This window comes from Podarcis filfolensis (assembly GCF_964270895.1).
Source record: "Podarcis filfolensis genome assembly, chromosome: 9".
Lineage (NCBI taxonomy): Eukaryota > Metazoa > Chordata > Lepidosauria > Squamata > Lacertidae > Podarcis > Podarcis filfolensis.
In genome coordinates, this window is record NC_139610.1 from 52058006 (window position 1) to 52085305 (window position 27300).

The window sequence follows — 27300 nt, forward strand, 5'->3', positions numbered from 1 at the left end:
AATGTTGGTCAGAGATTAAGAGAGACTTGGATAGTTGGTCAAGATTAAAACTTTCATTGCTAGGCCGAATAGCTGCCATCAAGATGAATGTATTGCCAAAAATGTTATTTTTATTTCAGACACTGCAGATTGTAGACAAGACAGAGTGCTTCCGGAAGTGGCAGAAAGATATCTCTAAATTTGTCTGGCAGGGCAAAAAGCCCAGAATCAAATTTAAAATATTAACAGATGCGAAAGAAAGAGGGGGCTTTGCCCTGCCAGACTTAAAGTTGTATTATGAAGCTGCAGCTTTCTGCTGGTTAAAAGATTGGTTACTTCTTGAAGATACGGATGTCTTGGATTTGGAAGGTTTTAATAATGCGTTTGGATGGCATGCATATTTATGGTATGATAAAGCTAAGATAAATAAGGCCTTCAAGAACCATATTGTCAGAAAATCAGTTTTTAATGTCTGGACAAAATATAAAGACTTACTGGAGAATAAAACTCCGAGGTGGCTGTCACCCCTGGAGGCTAAGGCTCGGAAAAGAGCCAATATGGAGGCCAATTGGCCAAAATATTGGGAGATAATAGAAAAGGATGGTGACAACTGGAAATTGCAGAGTTTAGAAAAGATGAGAGACAAAGTGCGAGACTGGTTACACTATGCTCAGATTAAAGAAGTGTTTAAAAACGACAAAAAGTTAGGATTCCAAGTGGAAAAGTCAAAGTTAGAAACTGAACTGTTAGAACCTAAGACTAAGGTACTTTCAAGAATGTATAACTTGCTGCTGAAATGGAACACACATGACGAAATGGTAAAATCAACAATGATAAAATGGGCGCAGGATATTGGGTATAATATTATGTTTGAAGATTGGGAAAGGTTGTGGACCTCTGGGCTGAACTTCACTGCATGTAATGCGTTGAAGGAAAATGTGATGAAAATGATGTATAGATGGTACATGACCCCTGTTAAACTGGCTAAAATATACCATTCGTCTGATAGCAAATGTTGGAAGTGTAAGGAAAATGAAGGAACATTTTTTCACCTCTGGTGGACCTGCCCTAGAGTGAAGGCCTTTTGGGAGAAAATATATAATGAATTAAAAAAGGTGTTTAAATACACCTTTACTAAGAAAGCAGAGGCCTTTCTCCTGGGTATTGTCGGCCAGAGTGTGTTAAAAGAGGACAGAACATTCTTTTTGTACGCAACAACAGCAGCAAGAATATTAATTGCCAAGAATTGGAAAACTCAGGAGCTACCCACTGTGGAAGAATGGCAGATGCAACTGATGGACTATATGCAACTAGCCGAGATGACCGGCAGAATTCGAGACCAGGGAGAAGAAAGGATGGAAGAAGACTGGAGGAAATTTAAGACTTATTTACAAAAATATTGTAATCTGGCTGAGTGCTGAATAGGATGCCAGTGCAGACAATTGTCTACCATTAAAATAGATTTAAAGTCGAATTATATGTCAAACCAAATTAAGATTATTAATTAAGATGAGTTAAATGATAATTTGCTTGAAAATAATTTAATAATGATGTAAGTGTATGCGGGAGGTGTGGGGGAGTCCCATGTAACAATTGAAAGATGTTAAATGGACAACGATAAGTGCTTATTTGATATATGTTTTATTTGAAAACTTTAATAAATATATTATAAAAAAAAAAACAGAACAGATATTAAAACAACATTAGACTCTTCAGACTCCAGAATTAATCATTATTTTAGGGTCAGGCCAGAGGATGGATTACTTTGCAAACACTACAATACCAGAATTAGCACATTAGCACAATACCTTAAGGACTTCCTGTCTCCATACAAACCTACCTAGACCCTGCACTTGTTATCTGAGGCTCTTTGCTATGTCTCTCCTCCCCAAGAGGTTTAGAGGGTGGCAACACAAGAACGGACCTTTTCTGTGGAAGCTCCCTGTCTGGGAAAGGCTCTCTTCAGAGAGGCTTGTCTGGTGCCATCATTACGTATCTTTAGGCACCAGGCAAAAATATACCTCTTTACCCATGCCTTTGGCCATTAATCTATGGCCTGTTAAAGCTGGGGGACGACGATTTATGATTATTTTATTATTATGCTATCTATTACTACGCTTTTCATTATGTTTTTACTATTATGCCCCATAACATGTGATCTTAATGTTGTACACTGCCCTGAGATCTTTTGATAAAGTATATAAATAAGTGAATAATAATAAATAAAACTTCAGTGGGGTACTTGTGTCCGATTAAGAAGTAATCAAGCTGAAGATACAGTGCCGAAACACTTAAGTACAGTTTAAAGAAAATATACTATTCTAGACAGTGGTACCTGGCAGATACGTTTGTGGTGAAGGAAACACATTCATTGACAAAAGTTAATGGTGTTGTTCCTGTGATGTCTTCCCACTGAGCAGGTGTTGTTCCACCTGAAACAATTGAGGACAAAGAGAAAAAATGTTCAGCAATCCTACAAGAAGTCAATGGCCTGGTTGTCATGACGTAGTAAGCCAAACTATGGCTTGGTGCAGTCATCCCCAAACTCGGCCTTCCAGCTGTTTGGGGACTATACTTCCCACCATCCCTGACCACTGGTCCTGTTAGCTAGGGATGGTGGGAGTTGTAGCCCCAAAACAGCTGGAGGGCCGAGTTTGGGGATGCCTGGCTTAGTAAGACCACAAGAACAGGAGAGGAGCTGACAGCCAATTTGTGTCTCCAGAGTCCTCCTTACTCCTGCACCAAGTGACTCCAAGATTTGGCACAGCATTTCACTTGAATCTGAGCTTGTGGTGAAGCTCTAACTTTACAAGCTGTAGCCAAGGTCTGTTCTTGGGTGTTGCTCAGGGTTAATAACTTGATGTTAAAATAAATAAATAAATAAATAAACACCCACATTTTTTTGGTACCAAGATGCAAAATCTTATTTCAACTATACACTATGGATGTCATTATTTTCACTTTGCAAATATGGGCTAAGCAAGAGCTTTCAATGAGTTCTCTACAACATCAACATACAATGCCACCCTTCTCAATGGACCCATCAGTGCATTTAGAATCATAGAACTGTAGAGTTGGAAGGGACCATGAGAGTCATCTAGCCCAACTCGCTGCAATACAGGGATTTATTACCCAACATGGGACTTGAATCCACAACTTTGAGATTAAGAGTATTATGCTTTACCGACCGAGCTATTCAAGGTACTTCTTATGAGCTTACCTGTTATGCTGCATAGTAGTCTTAGAGTGGGTGCATCACCCCCATATCCATTAATCATCAGATCACTAGAGGCTTTAGGAACAGGAATAGTCATTGTTATTGGCTTATGGAATTTTCTTCTCCTGGGTTCCAATGTGACAATAGGGCTGAATGTGGCTTTGTTGCCTAAAATCTTCTTTACAAGCTCATTGTGCATAGGTTGAGCCTAACCAAAGACATGTACAAAATGAAGGTCTTAAGTATTGGTATCTGAACAATCATAACAACATCATCTTCTCCACAGTGGCCAACCAGATGCCCTTGGCAGGTCCACAATCAGGACGTAAACACAAAAATCTTCTCTCACTTTTGTTCACAAGTGACTGGTGTCTTTGTTTCTGGCAATAGCATATATTCATCATCATTCGTAGACATTGGGCAATGTCTTCTATGAATTTGACTATATATTTAAAGCTATATAAATCTGATTACCCATTGCACATTCCATGCGCCTCAATTAATTACAATTCCATTTTCTGCTTACTCCTGTCTTCTGCCCCTAATTTATTTATTCATTTAAATATTTATAAACCACACTTTCATGTCAGTGTACATCATACAAGAATTACAACAATGAAACAATTAATAAAAGCATCCATAAATACTGGCTAGTGATTTCAAAGGGCTATCTAAATAACATAATTTTTAGTAAAGACAGGGATGATTGTTCAGGCTGGGAACTCCACGGGACCCCCTACTGGCAGGGATTTCCACAGCCTGTCATACTATAGGCTCAGTCCCTCCAAAGGCCAACCAAACCTCAGGAGGATGGGGAAACACAATGAGTGCATCAAAGGATTTCAGTGATTGACATGGCACATTATGGTCCTTAAAGTACTTGCAATCCAAGTTGCTTAAGGCTTTGTGAATTAGCACTAGGGACCTTGAGCCTCACCTGATGGCAAATTGGCAAGTGCTGTCAGCATGCTGCCAGTAGCCTGCTCCTGCATTCTGTACTAGCTTCAGTTTTCAGACCAGATACAGGGGTAGCCCCACATAGAGCATGTTACAGTAATCAAGTCTTGAGGTTATCAATGCATGGGCCACTTTGGTAAGGCTATTACGGTCTTGTTAAGGAATGCAATTAATGAGTTAATACTCTACAAGCCAGCAGAGATGATTCAATGCACCTGAAGGAATTTGAGATTCTCTTATCTGCGTTACTGGGCAGATTTGACAAGTATCTTTGTGTATAAAAGGGCTATAGCCTGCTGTGTGGGTTGTGGTAGAAGACGGCAAGAATTGCGGAAGGCTGTCTGTTGGAACTATGGATTTGAGTGAAGACTTTTTGAAGAGATTTTGGACCTCCAGTGACAGAGATGGCTCAAGATGTACCTTGCACACCTCTTCCTTCAGAGGGACTTCAACCCCAACCAGAACAGACAAGTGCTATTAGCGCTAAAGGCTGCTCCCAGTGCAAATATCCATCGGAATCATAGATTACCAAGCCTTCTATGTCCTTAGAGAGGTTGCCACAGAGCTCCTGGGGAAACCCAAGCTCCTTCTGAGAATTATTTGAAAAATCTTCAAGCCCATTCAGAGATGGGATGAGGTCACCATTCTCTAGCAAGCAGATGAGTGACAAATTGGACACAGCTTTATATTTTTACATAATCTGGGAATCATAAAGTGCTTTATGAACATTTAACTAATCAATCCTTTCAACATAACTTCAAAGCATTCAATGCAAGTTCGCAAAGCCTACCACTTCCAATTTATTTGTAAATTAGACCAGAAATATGGAACTCTAATCACAGTTGTGAAAAGAGGTTAATTGGAGGAAATGGAAGTTAAATTACTTGCTGAATGTAGATGGACAGAGTCACAGTTTGTGAATTCATAACTTTTACTCATCTGCTTTGAACTCAAAATATCTTTAATTTACTGTGGCAGTCTTTTAGATAAAACAATATTTGCAATGAAACAGTTCAGTAGCTTCTGTTATTATTTTCTCTGAATAAAATAGATACCATTCCAGCCAGCTCCATGCACCCAGCTCATTCCTTCACTCCTACTTCTCTTCTCCTTTAGCATAAGTGGGAATACATAGCTGGAAACGTCAGTTAACCATTGCTTCTTGTTATGTGTAAAGCAAGAACTATGCTTAGCAGCTTCCAAATAAACCAGCATTCGAAAGCTAACTTTAAACATGGCTCCATCTCCTAGTTTATTTGGAAGCCATGAAGCAGTACCTCAGTTATGTCATAACAAGAAGCAATTGTTAACAAGTGGCTTCTGGGCTGGTTTCCCTGCTCAATTGAAGGTAGGTGCAAAGGACCTGTTGCAGATTCATTGAGTACATGCATATCCTGGTTTATAAAGGCAGGAATCGTTTGTGCAAAGATAACCAGCGGTCTCCAGAGAAATGAGGGTTGTTTCTGAAATTCTGAATTACCTGCTGCGACTTCTCAAATGGGAGCCAATGCTTTAGTAATTCTCCATTGCTGTTGCTTTTTTATTTCCAAATTTTGTACAGAATAGTGTGCAAGCATAGTAAGACAATGCCAAATGGATACCAGTGTGCACATCTGCAAAAAGGATCTAAACACAATCTTATGTGTGATTGCATCAATATGGTTTTTTGTTTGTTTGTTTTGTAAAGTTTTACCAATGTGCATGTCTGTTATGATTAAATGTAGGAAGGAACCAGAGGTCCAGAAATAGTTTTATTAATTCTTCTAGCTACTGGAATTCAGGGGGAGTGACATACAGGAAAGAGAACCCAGATAAATAATTAAAAATGGAATGAAGAAACTCCTCTCATCAACAGAAATGCTGCCAGTTAGATAATGTAAAGTCTTGTCCTCATTTATCTTACCTGCAGACCAACACGAATTCGCTTGGTTAGTGCTCCCTCTGGAAAGACAGCCTGTACTTGAGGTACTACTGTACTGCTTAGCACACCACCCTCGGGTCCAATGAGGTTACTGTCTTGTTTGACTCGGGACACCACTGCAAAGTACTGTGGGAAGTCCCGAGTGATGATACGACAAATGCGTTTCTTCTCCAGCTCCTCTGGTGTGTCAAGGACTAAGTAAAAAGAAACCATAGTTAAACCATAATTATTTCCTACAGTAAACATATATATATATATATATATATATATATATATATATATATATGGGTTGCGGCGCTCATCTCGCTTTATTGACCGAGGGAGCCGGCGTACAGCTTCCGGGGCATGTGCCCAGCATGACTAAGCCGCTTCTGGCGAACCAGAGCAGCGCATGGAAATGCTGTTTACCTTCCCGCCGGAGTGGTACCTATTTGGTATCTACTTCACTTTGATGTGCTTTCGAACTGCTAGGTTGGCAAGAGCAGGGACTGAGCAACGGGAGCTCACCCCGTTGCGGGGATTCGAACCACCGACCTAGGCTCTGTGGTTTAACCGACAGCACCATCCGCATCCCATATATATATATATATATATATATATATATGAATGCTTCCTTTCTGTAGATACAATTTGAGATTGTTCTTAAGTAATTGTTGCAGCATCATAGCCATAGTCAGATAGAAAACTACTGGCAGATCTTATTATATTAAAAATTGTGTAGTAGATTAACTGACTTTTCAGATCGTGCATTGACCAGCCAAAGTAAACCCTCAAAGCTATAAAATTCAAAATTTACTTCATGCTACTCCTAATGGCCAGTTTTCCACCCAACACAACACTTACTTCTCTAATTTTCTAGAGTTTAGATGTCTCCATGGCTACAGAAAGATTTGTGAACTCTACGTTCAGACTATGTTAATCTTCCTTATTTGCCACTATGGCCCTACTATTGAATGTAAATGTGGTTGGCAGAAGACCACACAATGTGTTAGGATTGCCATTAAAGGGTTTCTTCAGATTTTTGCAGTTTTGTCCAGAATAACAAATCAAAAACTTCATGTCACTTGGATACCCAAATAGATCTTTCACTTAGTGCAGGGAGATTTGACCACAAATTCACAAAAATGGGGAAATATTAGTGAGAATTCACAAAGTTGCTGGTAAATGTGTTTGTCTTACCCATGAGTCATTTTAAACTGTTCTGACTTACAGAAAGAAGGCAAATGCCACAAGTCTTTTGATGTTCTATTTGTCTTTTTCTACTTATTCCATCGTATGCCAGGTTAATAGACTGAATGGTCTTGCACACAAATATTCATTGGCCACATGGCATTGTACATGTCAGCTCAGGGGAGAGTTAGCCGCACAGAAACTACATATAGCAAATATGCATAGCAAATGCATGCAGTGGTTGCAGAATAATGTTTTTATTTATTTTTTAAGTTCATTATCATTTCCTTTCTGTGGCTTTCAGACCTTTCTCCTTTCCTAGCAAACTGTGTACCTTCATCCATCCCGTTTAGGATTTCATTCAGCTCATCTTCTGTAAATTCACAGAAATGCTCCTTCCAGTTGTCTCCATTCTCACTGCGCAGGATCACCAGCTCCCTTTCTTTACCACGTAAAGCCGCAAAGTGAGGAATCTCGACAATCACAGGCCTATTACAGCAACACAGCACGTTAAAGGCCTGTGCCAAATGGGCAGCAAATCAATACAAGTTTTCTCAGTCTGTTACAAAGTGACCTGGAATACGGCCGGCTTCTTTGCCATTCCTGGATACGATCCTGAAAAAAGCATACTAGAACCACTTTGGCATTATATAGCTTGTTGTTAGGGCCAGTGAGCAATGTACTCCCACTTTTTTTTTTATTTAAATAAAAATCACACAGCATCTATGGTACTTGCCAAAGCAGCAGGGGCTGGCATTGGGGCTGTAGAATTATAATCTGGAATGAATAAAGCCCACACATTTGAAACTTGTTTTGATGTGTGGAATCCTGTGCAATCACATTTATCATGCAGAATCTACTGTTATCTATGTATATACATATATGGACACATTAAAGAAAAATATGATTTATAGGAGAATACAAATCTATTTAAGAAACAGGCCACATCTGTCATCAATCTGCATTGATTTTATATTGGCTCTTTGTTTCAGTTGACATTTTCCAGACTCCTAATTTATAGTGAAAATGCCCAAATGATTATTCTATATTAATCTACAAGCGCAAAATCAAATTTCTGCTCATTGTGCCCATATTGTATATATGTTTCATCATAACTTGTGTTTCCCATTTTTGCAAAAACTATAAATACATTTGTGTATCAATAGTCTCACAATAATAACTGAATTACATAGGCCATCTTGTATATATCATGCTAAGTTCTATGTTATATCCAATATATAACATATCACCGTTGTGTTGGTGACAATAGAGGCAAAATATTGTACAGTAGATTCCTACAGTTCCAGTCCAGGTTGCTTTGCGACAGACGTCAAGCACACAACAGCTATAACAACTGTTACATTTCACAGCTAGGAAGTTCTCATGCTAAATCATAAGTGGAGTTCAAGGAACTTTAAGAAAAGGTACAAACATATCACCAAAACAAAAACCACATACCACAAGGGCTGGAAAATGGTCCACTAAAGGTTAGGTAAATACAGAATTTAAAATCATAGAAAGGGACAATGTCATGGGCACAATGACATAAAAATAATATTGCAGAAGGAGAAGAATGGGAAGGCCAGCATCCATCAATTTGTTTTAAGTCTCTCCTACCCAAGAAATTTGGTCCCTGGAGGCCCCAGCTGAAGGATTCGGCTGACCAAACTTTCTCCCTCATTAAGTGGGGGAGGAGCCGTAGGCAGGTGAAGTTTACTGAGTACATCCAAAGCAGCAGTGAAAGAAAGAAAATAAATAACTTTTTATGTATTTTGTTTTCCAGAACCCCAGTGCACTGTCTGCTCAAGAGTGGAATTAGGCTGTACACTGAACAGGTTTCTGCCTTGATTTGTTTAGGTATGCCCCACTGATCCTGATAATTCATAAAAAGAGCTCCCCAGAATTTTGCAACCTTATCTTGTCCTCAGTAGGTTCAGTGGTATGCTAGCCTTGCTTCTAATATTAATGGGAGCAAGATCCAGTCTTCAGGACTTATGAGCAAATGAATTAATGTAAGGCTTGGCTTGGCAGGAAGTGTTCAGTGACTTTGATTTCACTGCCAGGACGCCACTCAGGAAAGTGCCAGCGGTGTAAGACATGCCCTTGAGAAATGGTATGTAAACTCTTAGTACATGTGAGTTTCCATAGACATTCCCCACTAGGCTGAAAGGGTGGGGGGGAAACCAAAAGTTGTTGAGTTTACTGTGAGTGTATTGGAAGGAGGAGAAACAGGTAGATAGAGGAAGAGAAGAACTGAAAATACAAAATGTGACAGCAAAGGCTTTCCTTAGTTTGGGTTTGATGCTTTTCTTTAAATAATTTTCTAGTATTGAAGGGCGCTTTCGTAAACCCTAAAAGCGACCCCTTTATCACAGATGTGCATCTACCCATCTTTTCAGGCTTAGGAATCTTCTAGTTCCTCTATTGAAACACAGCAACAACAAAATAATGAGTTAAATGGTTGATGGTTTTTCCTCCTATGCTGCATTCTAGAGATACATCCCATTCTTTCCCCAAACCCCATTCTCCAGCACTAAATGTTAGTTAAGATAACTGGCTGAAAGTCTAGGGACTACAGGGCCTTAAATTTGCTTCATGCTGGATTTACGCTGTTCCTTTGACATCTTCATCCTTTTATCCGTTTTCAGCTGAAGCCATTCGCTCTAAGCAGAGGGGGGTTTCCTTTGATCATCCATTTTTGGATGCCACCATTGGTAAGGGGAATTGCTGATAAAATAAAAGTGTTGAAAACTGCTGGTTTCAGCAGAAAATTGCTAAAACAAGTGCAGCACGTCTGATCTTTCTGTGGGGTACTGCAGTAGAAGGAATAAAATGCAGCCCCAGAAAAATCATAGGTTTGTGCTTCCCAGGCAGTCCCAATTACTGAGAAAATATCCACTGAGAGAACACAAGTCCCCCTTGAAAGCAGCTTTAGCTTTTCTTGAATCTTTCAATAGATGTTATATTTACATTTGCAACATTTGTGCTATTTTCATTTTACCCTTAAAAGCGAATATGTAATTAATTGACTGCAATCACGAAACGATTTCTGCTTTAAAAGCACAGCGTGGATTAAACAGACTTATTCCAGGAAGCATACTAAACCTTGAGTTGTAGCTACTAGTGCTTTAAATAAGGGGGAAAAACAAAACAAGCTAATTGAATTATTGCTGGCCTAACAGTGTTGTGCTTTTCACTGCAGAGCCCATCAGCATAAAATAAATCAGATACAACATTTTCACTTTGAGCACTGAAGTGCTGAGCCACCCCAGAGTAGATCACAAAACGAAACCATCTTTGTCATGTTTTTTAAAATTATCTTGGATAATTAAAAAAAATTCTTACCCAAGAAACTGAGCACCAGAAGGCCCAACTTCAATTAAACGGCTAGCCAGACCTTCTCCTTCCACCATTGGAGGCATTGTGGCCAGTCTATGACGTTTGACCAACCGGCAGGTAACTCGTGTTGGAGCAGTGCACTTCCGGGGTGGAATAATTATTCGAAGTCCATTGTGTCTGCAACCCCGCATAGCACCACCTCGAGCATCCACCATAAAACTGACGAGGAAACTGAAAATTGGGAGAAATAATGCAATCTGATTTGGAAGTCAATCATAATGTTCATTACTAAATATCCATTCTTACTGGCCTGTATCAACCAGCTGTGTGCTACCCTATATCCACAGCTTTACATATTAATTGCAATGAAGTAGGTGTGACTATTACTGTATCTCTTTTCAGTAATAATATAAATAGTAATCAGTACTAATAAGATAACATATATGTAAACTCATGACAGTTAAGAGAAATGCAGAGAGACATGATGTGTATTCCTCAGCCTGTAAATATCTCATTTCAACGGGTTGCGTTATGCAACTGCCCACAAAATTGCAGTCATGGTTGACTGTGCTGGTTTGTATATATCCATCAGCAACATAGTAAAATAAGATTAGGAATAACACTGAATAAAAATAGTATTTGGATACTCGGAGATTACATAATTACTGTAAATAAGAAGTCAATTTCAATTTTTGTAGATTTTGTATCTAGCGATTGAAATGAGTAAAGATTCTAGGACAGCAGGCCAGATCCTTATCTGAACCTAGCCTTGTGGGCCAAATCTGACAGTAGGCAGGGCCCATTTGACATCTCAATGATGCCATGCCAGCTGATTGAGCACTCTGAAGTCCCTAAACTGTGGGACTCGAAACCAACATGCAGAGCTTGCGAAGAGTCTGATGCGTTCACTTTACCACCTCTCAGCTAATAGATGGTAGAGGCAAGGCCAGCTTTCTACAGGAGTTGACCATGTGAGAAAGTTCCCTGCAGGGAGCTGACTCGCACACCCTATCTAGCAGGGCAGAGCTGGAGCCTGCCTTGCCAATGCGCAATCAGGCCTTGCAGGCTATATTCGAACCCCTGGCAGGTAAAGTGGGGCCAGAGGGTGCATAAGACCTTGATTTGTTTTCATAAAAACTATGAATGAAAGCAAGCAAATTGCTGGCAAGAATCCCAACCAAATGGTTAAGGAAATGTAAAACGGGCTGAAATTGGTGAGAAAATGCCAACACTATTTTCCCTTCCCAGTTTTCTCTAATGTTGCTTCCCCTTGTTTCCTGCTTTCTCCCATCCTCAGTCCCTTGAAGCAAAATTGCATCCTTTAATACCTTATACAAATGTATATCAAATACAATACATCACTCTTCACAATCAGAACCTTTCCCCAGTGATATCTACATGCAGTTATAACAACCCTCTAAGATAATTAGGAGACATTAGGAGACAACCCTCTAAGATAATTAGGAGACATTAGGAGACAACCCTCTAAGATAATTTGCCATCCTGAAGCATGCCATGCACCCTGCACCTTCCCTATTTCATCTCTCTAAGGCTGCCAATACTTTTCCCCAGCATGGTTCTTGCCCCTCAACATCCTCATGAAAACAATGAGACATTGTGGAATGTCCAGCTACAGCGACAGAAATTATTTCACCTTCCAAATTTTCATTTTTGGGGTACATTTCTTAAACACACACACACACACAAAGTGGGCAACTCTGCTTCCTACAGAGAGTGCAGTTCAGTGTGGTGATTCTGCCACAGTCTACAAACTGTTTGTATGCCTCTGGTCTAAATGTGCAAACGTGCTATTTCTTAAGAGATGGAGCTTCTTGGTTTTAACAGGATAATGACATAATTCGGGATGCAATTTTCACACATTCTCTCTGGGCTGTTTCAGTTAGATAACATTGAATCTGGAGTTTCAGTTTCCCTCCTATCAGCACTTATGGGTTGATTTTTCCTTTCTTAATTAAAAGGTATAATTGATGTACTTGTTTTCATAATAATTTAATATGTAAATATATTATTCCTTCGAAGAGTAAAACATTATTCTGGGTATGTGTCATAGGCCAGATGATGCAATGAAAACTGCAGACATTCTGGTTCTCTGGTTCTCCCTAAACATTCTCTTTGGAGTGATCCCTAAACATTTCAGAATAATTTCTACAAGGTCACACTTTATATGGACTAATATAAATATAATTCATAATAATATGCAACCAATTTTCATAAAGCCATGGAATATCACTTTTGGATAGAAGGATAAATAATTATTTTCAACAACTCAACCCTACGTCTAAAAATGATATAAACAGCAGGAAGGGTCATGCAAAACTTTTTCAGGAAGGTTTAATTTCAAATGCATAGAACTTGCTTTCATCTGTAAACCTCTGCTCTTACAAGAAAAGAAGCTATATCAAATATGATAGTACACATCTCTCTCTCTCTCTCTCTCTCTCTCTCTCTCTCTCACACACACACACACACACACAGGGCTTATCCAGTTGGCTCCTTATGCTCCCATGACGTAACAGAAAGACTGTCCATGGAGATATGGTAGCAAAAAACTTGCAGAGCTGTACTCATAGTAGGCAACGGGAAGGCTGCGGCATCTATGGATAATTATGAATTGGATGTTTGCATAGCATCCAGCTAGGGGTCAGAAGACGCTAGACACTGCTTTTAGCCCACTTCTCATTTTTCCTTCTTACATACTACCAGCCCAGAGGATGATCCTGGTGGTTAGCTTTCTCCTCCTTAGTTTCAAAGTTGCCTTTGTAGAACTCAACAGGGAGGAGGCTGGGGAGAAAACTAGAATTAGTTGGATCTGGCTGCCATCGCCTCTAGCAAGTGCCTTCTGTCCTACCGGCCCCAGTAGGCTGGGAGTCCTATAGTCATACCAGAGCAAATGAAACTATGGTTGTAGTCTTTTTACTAATGAAAACAGGCAAGAGAGACAGCATGCTACACACAAAGCATTCAGATATGCTGGTACATTTGAATTAGTTGGTTAAACAGGCAGGCAGACATGCTTCTCATCACCCAGTTGGAAACAACAGCCCTCAATAGACTACATCCACCACAGCCTCACACAGGAGGCCTTCAAATTGTGATTACCATTTGATGCAGGGAAACAAGGAGATAGCAGCAGACAGTTAGTCACAGTGAGGAATATTAGATACAAAACAGCTTGATCAGGTTGCTTCAGCATTTTTATCAAGTTTGCAAATAATAATAATGCAGCAAAATAGTTGTGCTGCACTTTAGAGGGACAGCAAAAAACTAAGAGACCAATCAAACACCTACTTAAAGTTAGTGGGCATGTTTCTCCTTGCATGAAGGCTACTGAATAGAATTCAAAATGATCTTTGAGAAAGTAAGGACAGATTTTCTCTCGATAAAGGGTAATGCCTACATTTATCTGCATTTAGTTATGCATGATAATGTTCCTTAAACTTCAAATGATGTATGCATTTTTAATTACATGAAGGATTTCAACTCAAGACCTGATGGCTCCAGGCATCTGCAATATAGTTACAACACACTATGCATCTGAATTTATTGAAGAAAATCTGAAATAGAGCTAATGATTTGTAATGCACAATTCTAATTGTAGACTGAATTTTGTTCATGTAAAAATATTGCAAGCCTAAGCACTGCTTTTAAATTTTTCCAGTTACTTTAGGTATCCAATTAATAATTGCTTACAATATTTTTGTGAGGCAGGGAGTGTGGGATAAAAGGATTGCATATGGCAAGATTTTGGAGGTTTCTTGCAGGGAGACAATGTATTTCCTTTGTACTCTTCAAAATGTAGGCTGTTAACATATTCAACAGTCAGGCAGAAATCTTTCTCCTATACTAAGCAATGAATGGCATCAATGCACCAGAGCATCCTGAAGTGAATAAACGAAAAGGATGACAGAAGAAGGAAGCCAAAGGAAGGCAAGTATTAAAAATGAAATTATATATAAGTTCACCTGCTGTTGTCATGGTCAAAACATGGAGATGAGCGGCTGCAACAGTAGCAAAACAAAAAAAGAGTGGATGAATAAATGAAATAAAAGGAGGAAGAGAAGCTGTTTTAACCTACAAATGGAAAGATGTAAAGTGAATATGTAAACACAGATTACAGAGAGAATATATATATAGGTGCAAAGATGAATGAAACAGGATGTCCCTCTCTGATCTCTGCTGATTGGGGGGGACTCAAGCCCTCATTGCAAATTTATTCCACCTCCAAAAAATATGGAGGCCACATAGAAACACTTGCCTGTATCAGTGTTCCAGGCAGCTCCATATGTGTGCAGACTCTGTGTGCCAGATGTATAAATAGCAGGGAACAGTTGTGCTTTAATGCATCTAGTTCATGGGCAACTGCATATGGAAATAGCCTCTTCAACGTTATATCTTCCATATGATACAGCTAAGAGCTTTTCAGTGGTCTCCATATGGCAGGCTATAAAGCTTTAATCCAAAGGTAGCCAACATGGTGCCTTCCAAATGTTATCGGATTATAATTCCCATTATAACTACTGGCTATGCTGGTTGGGAGTTACTTCAACTGTATCAAGAAGTCAACACACTGGCTACCCCTGTTTTAATTGGTCATCAGGTACTTGGAATGGACAAATGAGTTCTCTAGAGAAGTTTTTTTTTTCATGGGCTAAAATAAACCAACAACAGCTGCAGCACAAATTGGGCGTCAAACTCCTAACACTGAACATAGTACCACACAATTCTGAATTCACTGCACAATTCTATGTATATATACTCAGAAGTAAGCAACACTGCATTCAGTTGGGCTTAATTCCAGGAAAACACTATAGCATTACAGTCTTGGTTATATATCATTGAAACTTAATTCTACTGAGAAATCGTTAACATTAAATGCATTGAGCATTGATGTCAGTAATGTATTGTTATGATGGACCCATCTTCACTCTTAGCTGACTTTTTTCATTCCTGCCTCCCTGGGGAAAAAAACCTGTTGATTCGTTGAATTGGCCAATATAGGCCCATTTCCATTCTGATTTCCAGATTAACACATTTGACATTAATTATATGTCTTTATTTTTTCAAGTTGTTCACATGTTCATATTAGGGTTCATTTTTGTTTATTTTTCTGACTTATGTTCCTTGTTTCCAATTTCTTATCCTAACTGCTTCAAAATTGATGAATTCATTGCTATAGTTCCCTTGTCCGTGATTATGAGGGGAAATTGCATCTTGTTATTTTCAAGGATATGAAACTGCTGTTCATAAGAAGCTTTTTTTAAAAAATAAAAAACTTTATTGTAGGAAGTTTAGAAATACTTTATTAAAGGAACAGCATAGAAATACTATTTGGTTTAGAAATACTTTAAAAGCTTATATGTAATTTTATTTTTATTTAAAGAGCTTCCAGCTGCTAGGTCCTGTTTCCACTGCTGTTTGTGAGAATACCATACTAGGTTAAATATAAATAAATCAGTTACCTTGTTAGCAGTGATCCAATCTCCTTTTTTGAAGACAGGCAGCTAAGAATGATAACTCTAATTATTTATCAATTTTATGCACCAGTGCTACATTCCCTCCATAATCCTCCCGCCTCCATCAAAAATGAGATAAATTTGGAAAATTATCATGGGAATTACAATATCCTGAGTTTCACAATTGAAAATCTTTCAGAAATATTATTCACTAATTGGTATTGGCCATTAGAATATTGAAGAACAAAAACCTTAGATTATCTGTGTGAACACTCATAATAAGAATCAAACGGGATAAAAAACAACCAACCTACCATGCAGTCCAGCCTGTACTGACAAAAGAGACTTACCCAACCAACATAGTTCAATTTAATCTGTACAATCTAGGGGACCATTCAGATGTTTCCCTGTACAAGTGTGTTGAGGAGATACAGATTGTGTGGGCAAAGCCTATGCATGAACAGCTTGTACACCCATAGGCTCTGTGCAGATAACACAATCAATGTGTGGATACTGGGAGTCAGGGGTAGCAGGTGAGATCCCAATCCATCCTTCACAAATTGATTACATGAAGATATGTTTTCTAAACAAGTTTTAAGGCCTTCCCCTTTAGTCTAGTGCTCTGTTTCAGGCATGAACTTCACAGCTTCTCCATTTCATTGGAAGTAGCCAATTTATACCTGCATTCCCTTCCTTTGTGGAATAAATGAATGCATTTTCTGCAGGCACACACACACACATTCTCTGTGCACTGAAGTAGTTACACGGAGAAGCTCTGAAAATGGAATCCATCATATGCTGATACTTATTCAGAGTGAACTTAATTGAACACCATGTATTTTTGCCTATTGCATTTATTTTTTGCTTCCAAGTTTTTTTTAAAAAAATCTAGCTGATATTGTGCCATCATTTTACCAAGCACACAGCTGGAAAAAAATATGGGTGCCAGTATACATCAGTTCTGATGTAAAGACCATCTGTTCATTCCAGTCTTTTTCTTCCTCTTGCCACTCTTTCTAAATGCATCCAAGCTGTTGATAGATATAATCCTGTTCAAAATTTGACACTATCAAATTGTATTTTGTAATCTAAGGTATAATAATGAAAGACCCAGCTCTTCAAAGTACCATAACAACAATTTAAGATAATTGATAATGAAACTATGTTATTAAGAACATTATATTTGCCAGATTGCTTAAATGGGTGTGGTGCTGGTATCCCTTCTCTCTTGACATCTTCCATGTCCTACAGATTCTAGCTCTAGTCAATTGTTCTTCACATCTAGGAGATACAGGAATTCCAATCATGTGGAAACACATGTGTGGGCATTTACTCATGCATAGGCTCTTGGTATGCACATGGCCAGTGATGTGCAAGACATTGGGGGTGGAGTCAGCTGTGTACTCTCACTGCCCTGTTTAATCAAAAGCAGCTTATACATGACTGAATTGAATTTTTATGGTTCATTGTCTCTTGAAGCCTTCACCTCTAAACTGATGAAGGCCTCCTGAAAGCAGCTAAGAACTGTGATTGACAATTTTATCCATTATTACAAGTATAACAAACTGTAAAACTGGATGCCAGTTACTAGCTAGTATAAAACTGCACCTTTCCAAAGGTACTGACATTCAGTGGCTCAATTGGGTATTTTGTGGACTTTACACTTTAGATGTATATTCTCCTCTTATTTTGAAATGTAGTAAGCCATCACTGTTGAGTCTGAGAGTCCTCCTGTCAATTATGCTGAATGAGGCCTTTGGCTTCTGCCCTGAAGCCCCACATGAAAGCACCACTGATATTTGCTTCAAGTGGTAATATCTTCAATAGAAAATGGTCATACAAGGTCTGAGCCTTAACCTGCTGAAATCTGGACTCCCAGTGATTTCAAGTTCCAACAGTATATTCAAGAGATTTAGGTCTGGCTTAGGGCATGTCCACATTACCAATTTGCATTTGTTTCAAACAAGTTTAACCGCCATTGCTTCTAGCAAAGAAATTTGTTGGGATCTGCAAAAAAATACTTTTCATTGACTGTTGAAGTCACAATTTTTGGGGGGTGTGGAGTCGTAATGCTACAAAATGGCTTCAATATGAAGTGTAATTGAGTCCTTTAATCTGAATGGTTAGAACTTTTGCATTGAAACAATAACACAGGAAAATGCACATCCAAAATAAGCATTAGTTCAAGCTGAAGAGATTCTAATTATTATCTTCCTTTGTCTTCTGTTGTGTATTACTTACCCAGAATGAACAGGGCTAGCAGAGAGAGTGACATTGTCCAGGTTGTCAGGGCTCCAGCTTAAGCGATATGAATTTCTCTCACCTTCTTTGGCCAATGTGGATACCTTGAAATGCAAATAAATTTAACTTTTCTGGTTTTCTTCTCTTTATTTACAACACTGAACCAACCCAAACCAATGTTTTCTATGCCTCTGATGGAGTTGGTTCACAAAAAGCTATAAAATTCTAAAATGAAAGTGAAAAAGGTCATGTGTGTAATTTAGTTAATGACCAACTAAATATACTTCTGAGTTATTTAGATATCAAGCTCTACTCTGGAATCACTGTGGCAGCATTTAATTACTCCTAAATGATTCCAGCCCATAGTATTGTCATTCAACTAAGTTATAGTCAGAGTAAACTCAGTGAAATCAACTAACATAACTCGAGTCCATAGATTTAAATGGGTCTATGCCAAGTATGCCTTAACTGGATACACCCCTGTAGCTTCTACCACTAAAAAGTGGCTACATAAAACAATTTATCAATTGCTGAAATGGTGGAACATGCTCAAATTGTCCAAATACGAGAACAAAAAAGAAATATGTAAATATTTGAACTACATTTTTCACCATTTATTAATTTTTGGGGAAATCAAAACAACCTAGATTTGCCTCACCATGTCCTAATGTTTCTTGTGCTAGTACTATTTCCTCTGTCAGTTAATTTCTGTCAGAAAATTATAGAACCTGGATATACAAGACTTATACAGTGGTACCTCGCAAGACGAAAAACGCGCAAGACGAAAGAGTTTTCCGTTTTTTGAGTCTTTCGGCAAGACGAATTTCCCTATGGGCTTGCTTCGCAAGACGAAACGTCTTGCGAGTTCTTGCGAGTTTGTTTCCTTTTTCTTAAAGCCGCTAAGCCGTTAATAGCCGCTAAGCCGCTAATAGCCGCTAAGCCGCTAATAGCCGTGCTTCGCAAGACGAAAAAACCGCAAGACGAAGAGACTCGCGGAACGGATTAATTTCGTCTTGCGAGGCACCACTGTAGTCATTCCTCCCTTTAGACATGTATATTACTTCATCTGTGAAGCACATAGATATTATTTATCTTCTCAGAACAGTGTATATACCTCAATTGGGACAAATGTGATTCCAAAGGACACTGACCCTCCCCCCCAAAACCCCCCAAAGCTATACAGAGAATGCACTTGCAAATATTGTGTCTTATGAAGCAGTTATCTGCTTTATACTAAGTGGAAAATAATCTCTGTCCTCATTTGGAAAACCTAAGCAGCTGGCGAAATAAAACTGCCAAAAATTGGGTGAAACTTTGCTGTAGATGTATTTAAGCATTTCTTTCATGCTACCTTTTTTCGCTGACAGCCATAAAACAGTATTGTGAATGATACAGAGGGAAATTATTCAGCTAGACAACGTTATAAAATCAGGCAAGACCCAAGAAACACAGAGCAGTTGACAGTTCACCCAAACAGTGACAATGCATAAAAGACAATGAAGAATGGCAACATTAAAGTTACCAGTTTGAGAGGTTTGCAAAGCTACCATAACATCTCACCTGGTGGCTGGGGATAACAACCGTGTCATCAATCATGGCGCTGTCTCTCAAGTAGGAGGCATGGCTCAGAGTATGGGACCTGTCTGAACTGAAGGATCGTAGGCTGGTAGGTTGGCAACATTATCAGCAGTTGAGATGGTGTTGTGAAGATGGGATTGTGGGCAGAGCAAAGGAGTGAAGAAAGCATGCTATTAGCAAATAGAGTGCAACTTCCAGGGGGATGATTTAAGCACTCCAATAAAACCCTTCACTCCCCCCCCCCACAACTTTCTTTCTCTTTTCTCAAAACCATTGGAATCCAACAGAATCCCATTCTGTTCAATCTATAGTATGGAAATAGTTTGAAGTAGTGACCCTGTGGCTTAATGGTTCCCCTTATACTTAAAAGTAACAAGCAACCCATTCCATCATTCTTTGTCCTGTTGAAATATATATATCACTCATAATTTTAAGGGAATTCTTCAGGAAGGGGGAAAAAATGAAGTTAAGTTCCTCCGACAAGCAACGGTGTGCTACTTAGTCCCCTGGAAGGTACACAGAAGGTAGCCAGCCATATGCTCTTTTCATAGTGCACAATTCTGCCTTTATATACCAGCAGAATTTATAAACAAGCAAAAACAAAACAAAACACTGTCACCTTTACGTCACCTTTATATGCACAACATATAAAATCATTTGCAGTAGCAATGATAGATGCAAAGCAAAATAAGCTACTTTCATACATCAACTAATGGCTTAATTGAACTAACTGCTATCACCTCAAATATCAAAATGCAAACATACTAAGCTACATGGAGTTTCGGCTATAATTATGTACCTCAAATATTGATTAAGAAACTTATATCACTGAAACTATTATCAAGCTATAGTTCATATATTTGTGTTTTGTGCACAATACTTAATATGTTTCCAGTTGCCTAGTAACATAATAATGTTAGGAATGAATTAAGATTGAAGAAACAGTTGAGTAGCAACATTTATTTACACAGCACATTTTACTACCTCAGTGTTAACTATTAATGGATATTAAATTTTTAAATAATGGAAAAAATATTTCCCATCATTAGTACATAAGTATATGTAGCTCACTATATATATAAAGATTATATTTGATATGTTCTTAATAGTTCTTATATTGTGATCTGCGGTTGCAATTCTGCATGCAATGACATGTACAGAAATCCTGTCAGTTTTGACTGGATTAAACTGAACTGAACTGATTTCAGCCGATTGATTGATTTCAAGCAATGACTTTCCAGGGACCCTAGCTTTCCTCCCATGAGCAGAACAGAGTTCACAGAAGAGGGTTTTAGTGCTTGGGGAATTTTTGGGAATGGCATAGGCTATAGTGCAAAGGGCTGCTGATGGAGAAAACAGTTGGTCCCTCCCTCCCATAAATGGAGAGAGAAGCAACTTAGGACCCAAGTCAATGTCATCAGGACATTTCAGCCCTAAAATTGTATAATTATCTTTTAGTCACATTTTAACTGCTGAGGTATGATATGCAATGCAATCCTAAACATGTTTACAATACATGTGCCTCTGTGCTAAAAGGGAGTTAGTCCCCAAATTTGCAAAGGCTGGTAATAGCAACCTTGCATTTTTAAATAAACCTTGGAAGTGACAATAGCATAATAACTGTTACGCGTGTATCATTTTTAACTGAAGGAAGTTGAGCTAAGTCAAGTTGTGGGGTGTTTTCTATATTAAAAAAACAAATAGAATTGTTCCTTTAAAAAGCAATGTAAGTGTTAAATATGTGGCTAATATCACGTCTGCTTTGGCCACAAAAACTTGGTCCTCAGAAAAATTGCTTGGCCTTCATTCAATGTTATCCTTTCTTTAAAAAAAAACAAAAACTTCAGTAGCAAACCCCATTCTTTATAAATTGTTGAAGCATCTGGAGCACCACCATGCAAGGTTGGCAAAGGACCCAAAATGATGCTTTGCTAATTGAACGTTACAATAGTTAACATCATCCAATCAACCAGACACATGTAAGGCTGAAATTACTACAGGCCTTTAACGATGTTACTTGGTTTTTCTCTGGTGGTTGCAAACCACAACAACTGCAATTCATTCAGGTTCCTATCTGGATCCTGGGACTTGGTTATGCATATACCCCATTCGTGCAAAATATGGACTTTAGCCATTGATGGCTGTACAAAGTAAACAAAAATTAGTGATAAATCAGGGGTCAAAATACCCCATTAACATTTTCAGGCAGATATCAACATACTGTTGTCTTTAGCTACCTATGAAAAGCAAAATGTAATTTATTTCAGATATGCTATTGAGGTATCTTAAGTAAAGCTGACCTGACAAAAAGAAACTCAAGGCTGTTGATCGTAAACAGATGCTATCCATTAATTTCACACTATCCTCCGCCACACCAATTATTTATCAAGGCTTTTCTTCTCCTGACACCTTTTGTACTTTCTAACATTGAGTTAGTGATTCATAGAATCTCACATAAAAGGACCCAGGAGCAGTGAGACTAGGACCTCCAGGGCATTTACTCATACTTGTCAGAGACTGGTTTTCTTCTTGTAAGTCTTATTGAGCAAAGTCAGGTACAAACAGTTCTTTCTATCTATTGTAATAGCTATATATAATTGAAAATGGGCAGCATGCTAACTTTGTTATCTTTCTGAAATCAGTATGTGTCTTGATTGTTTTTTAAGCCTGCCTTCAACTGGCAGCATTGCACATGCCACAAAATAATGAGTTAAGATTTTGGTTGAGATCATCGTTAATTGCAACCACAATGGTATTTTAGTTGTTCCTTCAAAACTGACCAACTGTAATAAACAAAACCTTCAAAATCCTCCAGCACATCTACAGCATGGATGCGGGTATTTAATGACAGATGCCACAAGGGAGCACTGAAGAGAACATTGTTTTCATGCTGCAAAATACCTACCTGGGCACAGTGCTAATGAAAGCATACAAAGAGGGGAGAGAGAAATAATAAACATGGAACATGATTGTGAAAGAAAAACCATGATTGTGAAAGAAAAACCAGAGGATCTAAAGCTGAGCTTCTTAAAATAAGTCAGTTCCATAAGCCTGGGCTGGCTAATAGATAGAAGAAGGTACATTTCCCATAGCAGAAAGCAATTGCATAACCACTGCATTGCATAGGCTTTCTTTACTGCAATGAAGATCCATATATTTAAGCTAACAATATCATATGTTTAGTGCTTTTAATATTCAGATGGAACATCTCTGTACCTTTTCATTTTCATGTGAGCTGTGATTAGGGTATTTGCCTGAAATCTGAGGGGGGAGCTTTATGTACACATTTCGAGCCAGTTCTCCCTCAGTAAATATTCTTCCTCAGTAAATATTCTTCTGTGAATCTACAAGGCAGGCATTCTCTATGCCCACCAAGTCTCTGGGCCTTGAAAGTGTCCTAAAATTGATCCATATACTGTACTGGGAGTTTATTCAGCAAAAATACTATGGATGTGTTAGAAAAATATAATATTCTTGGTGTAGTAGTACCTGTCAGATCGGCCTCCTTCCAGGCTGTACCTCAGGTAGTTCATACCATCTAAGAACTGGCTGCTGGGTAAGGAATCGTCGCCTAATTCTTTCAGATCTTCCGGTCTAAGATATTCTCCCCCATCTCCTGTCATAGTGTCGTCACCTTAAGCCAAAACACATACAAATTCACAAGATCAATAAACTAATGAAGCCCTACAGCACTGGAAAAGTATGGTCACATATTAGGTGGATCACCTCAAACACAAACAAACAAAACAGGGAACATTATCCTCATTCTTGAAGCACAGCAAGCACAAGCTGTTAATACACACTAAGAAAACACTGGCAGATTAAGTGGGATGATATCAGTGTAAGTTTTAAAAAAAACATCAACAGCACCTCACATTGAATCAGTCTTTTGTCCTTTGCCATTATACATACTGTTGGCTGAACTAATTTTACTTTTGTTCCTTTTTTCCACTTAGTTTCTTGGACACAGCTGGCCTCTGACAGAAACTGCTTCCACATGAGACATTAAAATTTGACTTTGAGCCCCTATTGCACTATTATGCGCCATATGAGAATGTCATTAATGTGGGACAGAATGTAGAAAAGAAACAGAAATATATATTCTAGCCAGCAGAGAGTTTATATTGGCACTATACTTTCATTTTCAGAAAAGCTCAATTAAGTATCAGATGTGAACAGAGAAAGCTGCCTAATGTTTGGATCAGGCTATTTGCCCATTTAGTTCAGTATTGTCTACTCATACTGGCAGCAGAGGTCTTTCCCATCAGCTCCTACCTGATCCTCTTAAATGGAGGTGACAATGACTGCACCTGGGACCTTCTGCATGCAAAGCAAGGAAGAAACAGCATATATAAAATCTGGTGGGGAATATATGTATATATAAAGAGGGGGGAGAGAGAGCTTGTGCAAATGGAAGAGCTTCTCTGGACCTGTGGGGAGCATTTTTCTTTTGCAGTGATCTTCCACTAAGACAGAAACAGGCCTTTTATGAACTGTGAAAATGTTTGGATCCAAGCAAGCGTAAGTTCTGGATCTTAATTCAAACTTTGTAAGGCACAAAGGCAAAACTGACTTTCAGATTACTTTCAAAATAATAATAAAAAGTGTTACATTAAACATTCCAACCATAACAGAAAATGGTTCACATTCATTATGAGGCAATGATGCATTGGATCCAGACTTAGTCATGCGTAGAGCAGACCCAGTGAAATTTGTCTTAAGTTTGTCCATTCCAAAAATGAATGAATCCGAGTCAAACCCTATGACTACACATTCTTCACCTTGAACCAGCAGCATCTAGTAATGAGTGCTAACCTAACAGTCTTGCTGTTAGGTCCAATGAACCAGACACTCTCTCTATAGTAAACACAGTTACCATGAGAAAGAGTGAAGACGTATCTGTTCTGATGATGCTCAAATGGAAAAGCAGATGAGGAACTGGGGGATGTATTCCTCTTTTAAAGGAATTCATACTCTTGTATCCTCCTCTCTCCAGGTACTCTTTCAATTAAACTTAAATCATGTCAGGGATTTATAACAGGGAAGGGGAGCCTGTGACCCTCTGGACATTCTTGGGCTCCAACTCCCATCAGCCCCAGTCATCATGGCCAATGGTCAGGGATGATGGGAGATGTAGTTCAACAACACCTGGAGGGTCACAGGTTTGCCATCCCTGGTTTGGCGTGTTATTCTTTGTGCAAATCTTTGTAACCATAGCTACTTCAGGGTATTATATTGCCGCTTTGACCAGCCATGCTGTCTAGACCCAAATAATTGTCAGTTAAGTGATTACAGATGGGCGTCACATTATGTCAGCCACACACAGCTCCCAGAGGCTCTAATGGAACTGTCGGCAACTGAACCGCTAAAATGGAAATACTGAACATCTGTCCCTGCTGAGTCGTGAGAGCAGCAGCATACAAAAACCGTATTCTTGCACTCGTCTGATGGAGGGAGGAATACAGGAAGAACACCCCCCTCCTGAAATAAAGGCAAACACTGGGGCATTTTGCTGGAATCTTTAGAAACCTGTTTCAGTGGTAATGGCAGGTAAAGCATCCACTACATTAAAGAAGCCTTTCTGCAGGAGCTACATATTCATCATATTTCACTATATTCATCGCTTTTTTGAACAACCTGGTAGGTGGCCATATGCCAATACAGAGACTACCTAGTTAAACTCTGCAAAAATCCTTAATTTTCCTCTAAGAAGAATTTTCAAGGCCTTGAACAAATATATTAGGTTATTGAAATACATTTTGGGGTGGGGTAGAGTATTCTTTCTTAACATGAATCTGAAACTTTTAGTATTCTATCAAAACTGCATTCTACACAGCATAACATGATTTCAAATAAGAACTTGACATTTTCTTCTAAAGCCATCTTGAGGAATGTCACAGAGTGAAGAAAAATCACCATCATTGTTTCTTAATATTTATCAGTGGTCTCCCTGTTAATGAATCCTAATGCCCTAGGAGGGCACAATACTTAGTTAACTTACAAGAATACAACCATACAAAACTAGCAACTAAATAGTAAGATCACAGAAGGTAATTTTATCCTTCCAATATACAAATCTGAATTTGTAGAACATGAACTATGTCTTAAATCTTCTTAAAAGGCAGAACTAACCATCCAGAGAGCCAGCTACAAAATTAAGGCTCTGTTTTGGGGGCCAGGGTGGGCAAAACTGAAATCATGCAGAGACCCACACACAAATTCACTGGCATAGATCAGAGTTAGGCATTCCATAAACACGTGTCTCGGTTTCAGAAAAGAGGTGGGACAGTAAACAATTAAACAATAAAATAAAAACAGTTTTGTGCCTCACTCTAAGAACTCTTAACACTGTACCTGCATCACTAAAGGCATCCTCATCAGTGAAATGATCATAGTCAGAGTGTTTAAAAGCTGCATAACACATAAGTTAAATTTCAGGAACAGGGTCAAAAGGGAGCAACTAATGGCATATGGTAGACTGGGAAGAAATGTCATTATCTTGCAACCAAGAGAAAACCAAAATTATTTAAAATAAATATGGAGGGGGTGAGGGAGCGGTATATATACTGAACAACAGGAGGAGGATTAGAGAAAATCAAAGTGATTCTTCACATGGTAGATCAGTCTAGAGGCCAACACTGGATGAATCACTGGAGATTCATGATCTGATCCTCCTACCTTCAAATTTCTCTTTAAAAGCAGCCATTTGATGAGTAACCCTTTCACCTCTGGCATTTTCCAAATACAAATAATGTACTCTGCTCACCCAGCTATTTGCTCCAATGGAGAAAATATACAGGTACACATATGCTTATCCTAACAGGGCAAACAGCAGCTGCAAGATGGTAGGGAGGGCTAAACTGAGACCTCCCAAGAAATGAGATGATAAGAAGCTGCCAGACCATTGTTCCATCTAACTCAGTATGATCGACATCAACTGGCCAAGACTCCTCAATGTTTTCCACAGGACTGTTTCCTAATTCTATCTGAAGATGCCAAGCACTGAACCTGGAACCTTTTGCAATCAAACCACATACATTATCACTTAGCTACGGCCCACCTTCATCTAATCACAAATCTTTGTCTCTTATATTTGATGCTAACTTATCTTTTTAATAAATAAATAAATAAGCAAGCAAGCAAGCATTTGTACATTTGTTTTTTAGCTTATGTTTTTTTTTTTCAATCTTTTGAATTAGCCACTTTAAGTAATGTTCAGTATATATTATAACCAGTCTGGCTCATGTGGTTTGTGGTCAGCTTACCTTCCTCATCAGACACATCCAAGACTTCAGTCATAGTTTCAGGTACATTGAGCTTGTGTTTCTCAGTTACAGTCTGGATAAGAGAGAGAAAAAGAGACATCAATAAACAGGTTAAATAGTGGAAAACAACAACAACAACAAAACACCAAACTGCTAAAT

General features: G+C 38.6%; 1 protein-coding gene across 23 annotated transcripts in view; it reads right to left on the reverse strand.

Annotated features, from left to right (window-relative positions):
* ANK2 (ankyrin 2) overlaps window positions 1-27300 on the reverse strand; it is a gene marked incomplete at its 3' end in the record, with an annotated part of 315375 nt that overhangs the window by 34760 nt on the left and 253315 nt on the right. For 5 of the 23 annotated variants that reach the window (XM_083631489.1, XM_083631505.1, XM_083631503.1 and 2 more), the window contains exons 23-32: window positions 27142-27214; window positions 23366-23510; window positions 19859-19961; window positions 18299-18402; window positions 10590-10814; window positions 8862-8960; window positions 7579-7733; window positions 6057-6268; window positions 3200-3404; window positions 2315-2411 (exon numbers count right to left, since the gene is read on the reverse strand). In XM_083631489.1, coding sequence (XP_083487615.1) covers window positions 2315-2411; window positions 3200-3404; window positions 6057-6268; window positions 7579-7733; window positions 8862-8960; window positions 10590-10814; window positions 18299-18402; window positions 19859-19961; window positions 23366-23510; window positions 27142-27214 — 1418 coding nt within the window. Of the gene's footprint in view, window positions 1-2314; window positions 2412-3199; window positions 3405-6056; window positions 6269-7578; window positions 7734-8861; window positions 8961-10589; window positions 10815-14566; window positions 14603-16063; window positions 16106-18298; window positions 18403-19858; window positions 19962-23365; window positions 23511-26230; window positions 26288-27141; window positions 27215-27300 lie in introns of all 23 variants that reach the window. The other 18 variants (XM_083631494.1, XM_083631497.1, XM_083631506.1 and 15 more) reach the window with 8 other exon arrangements.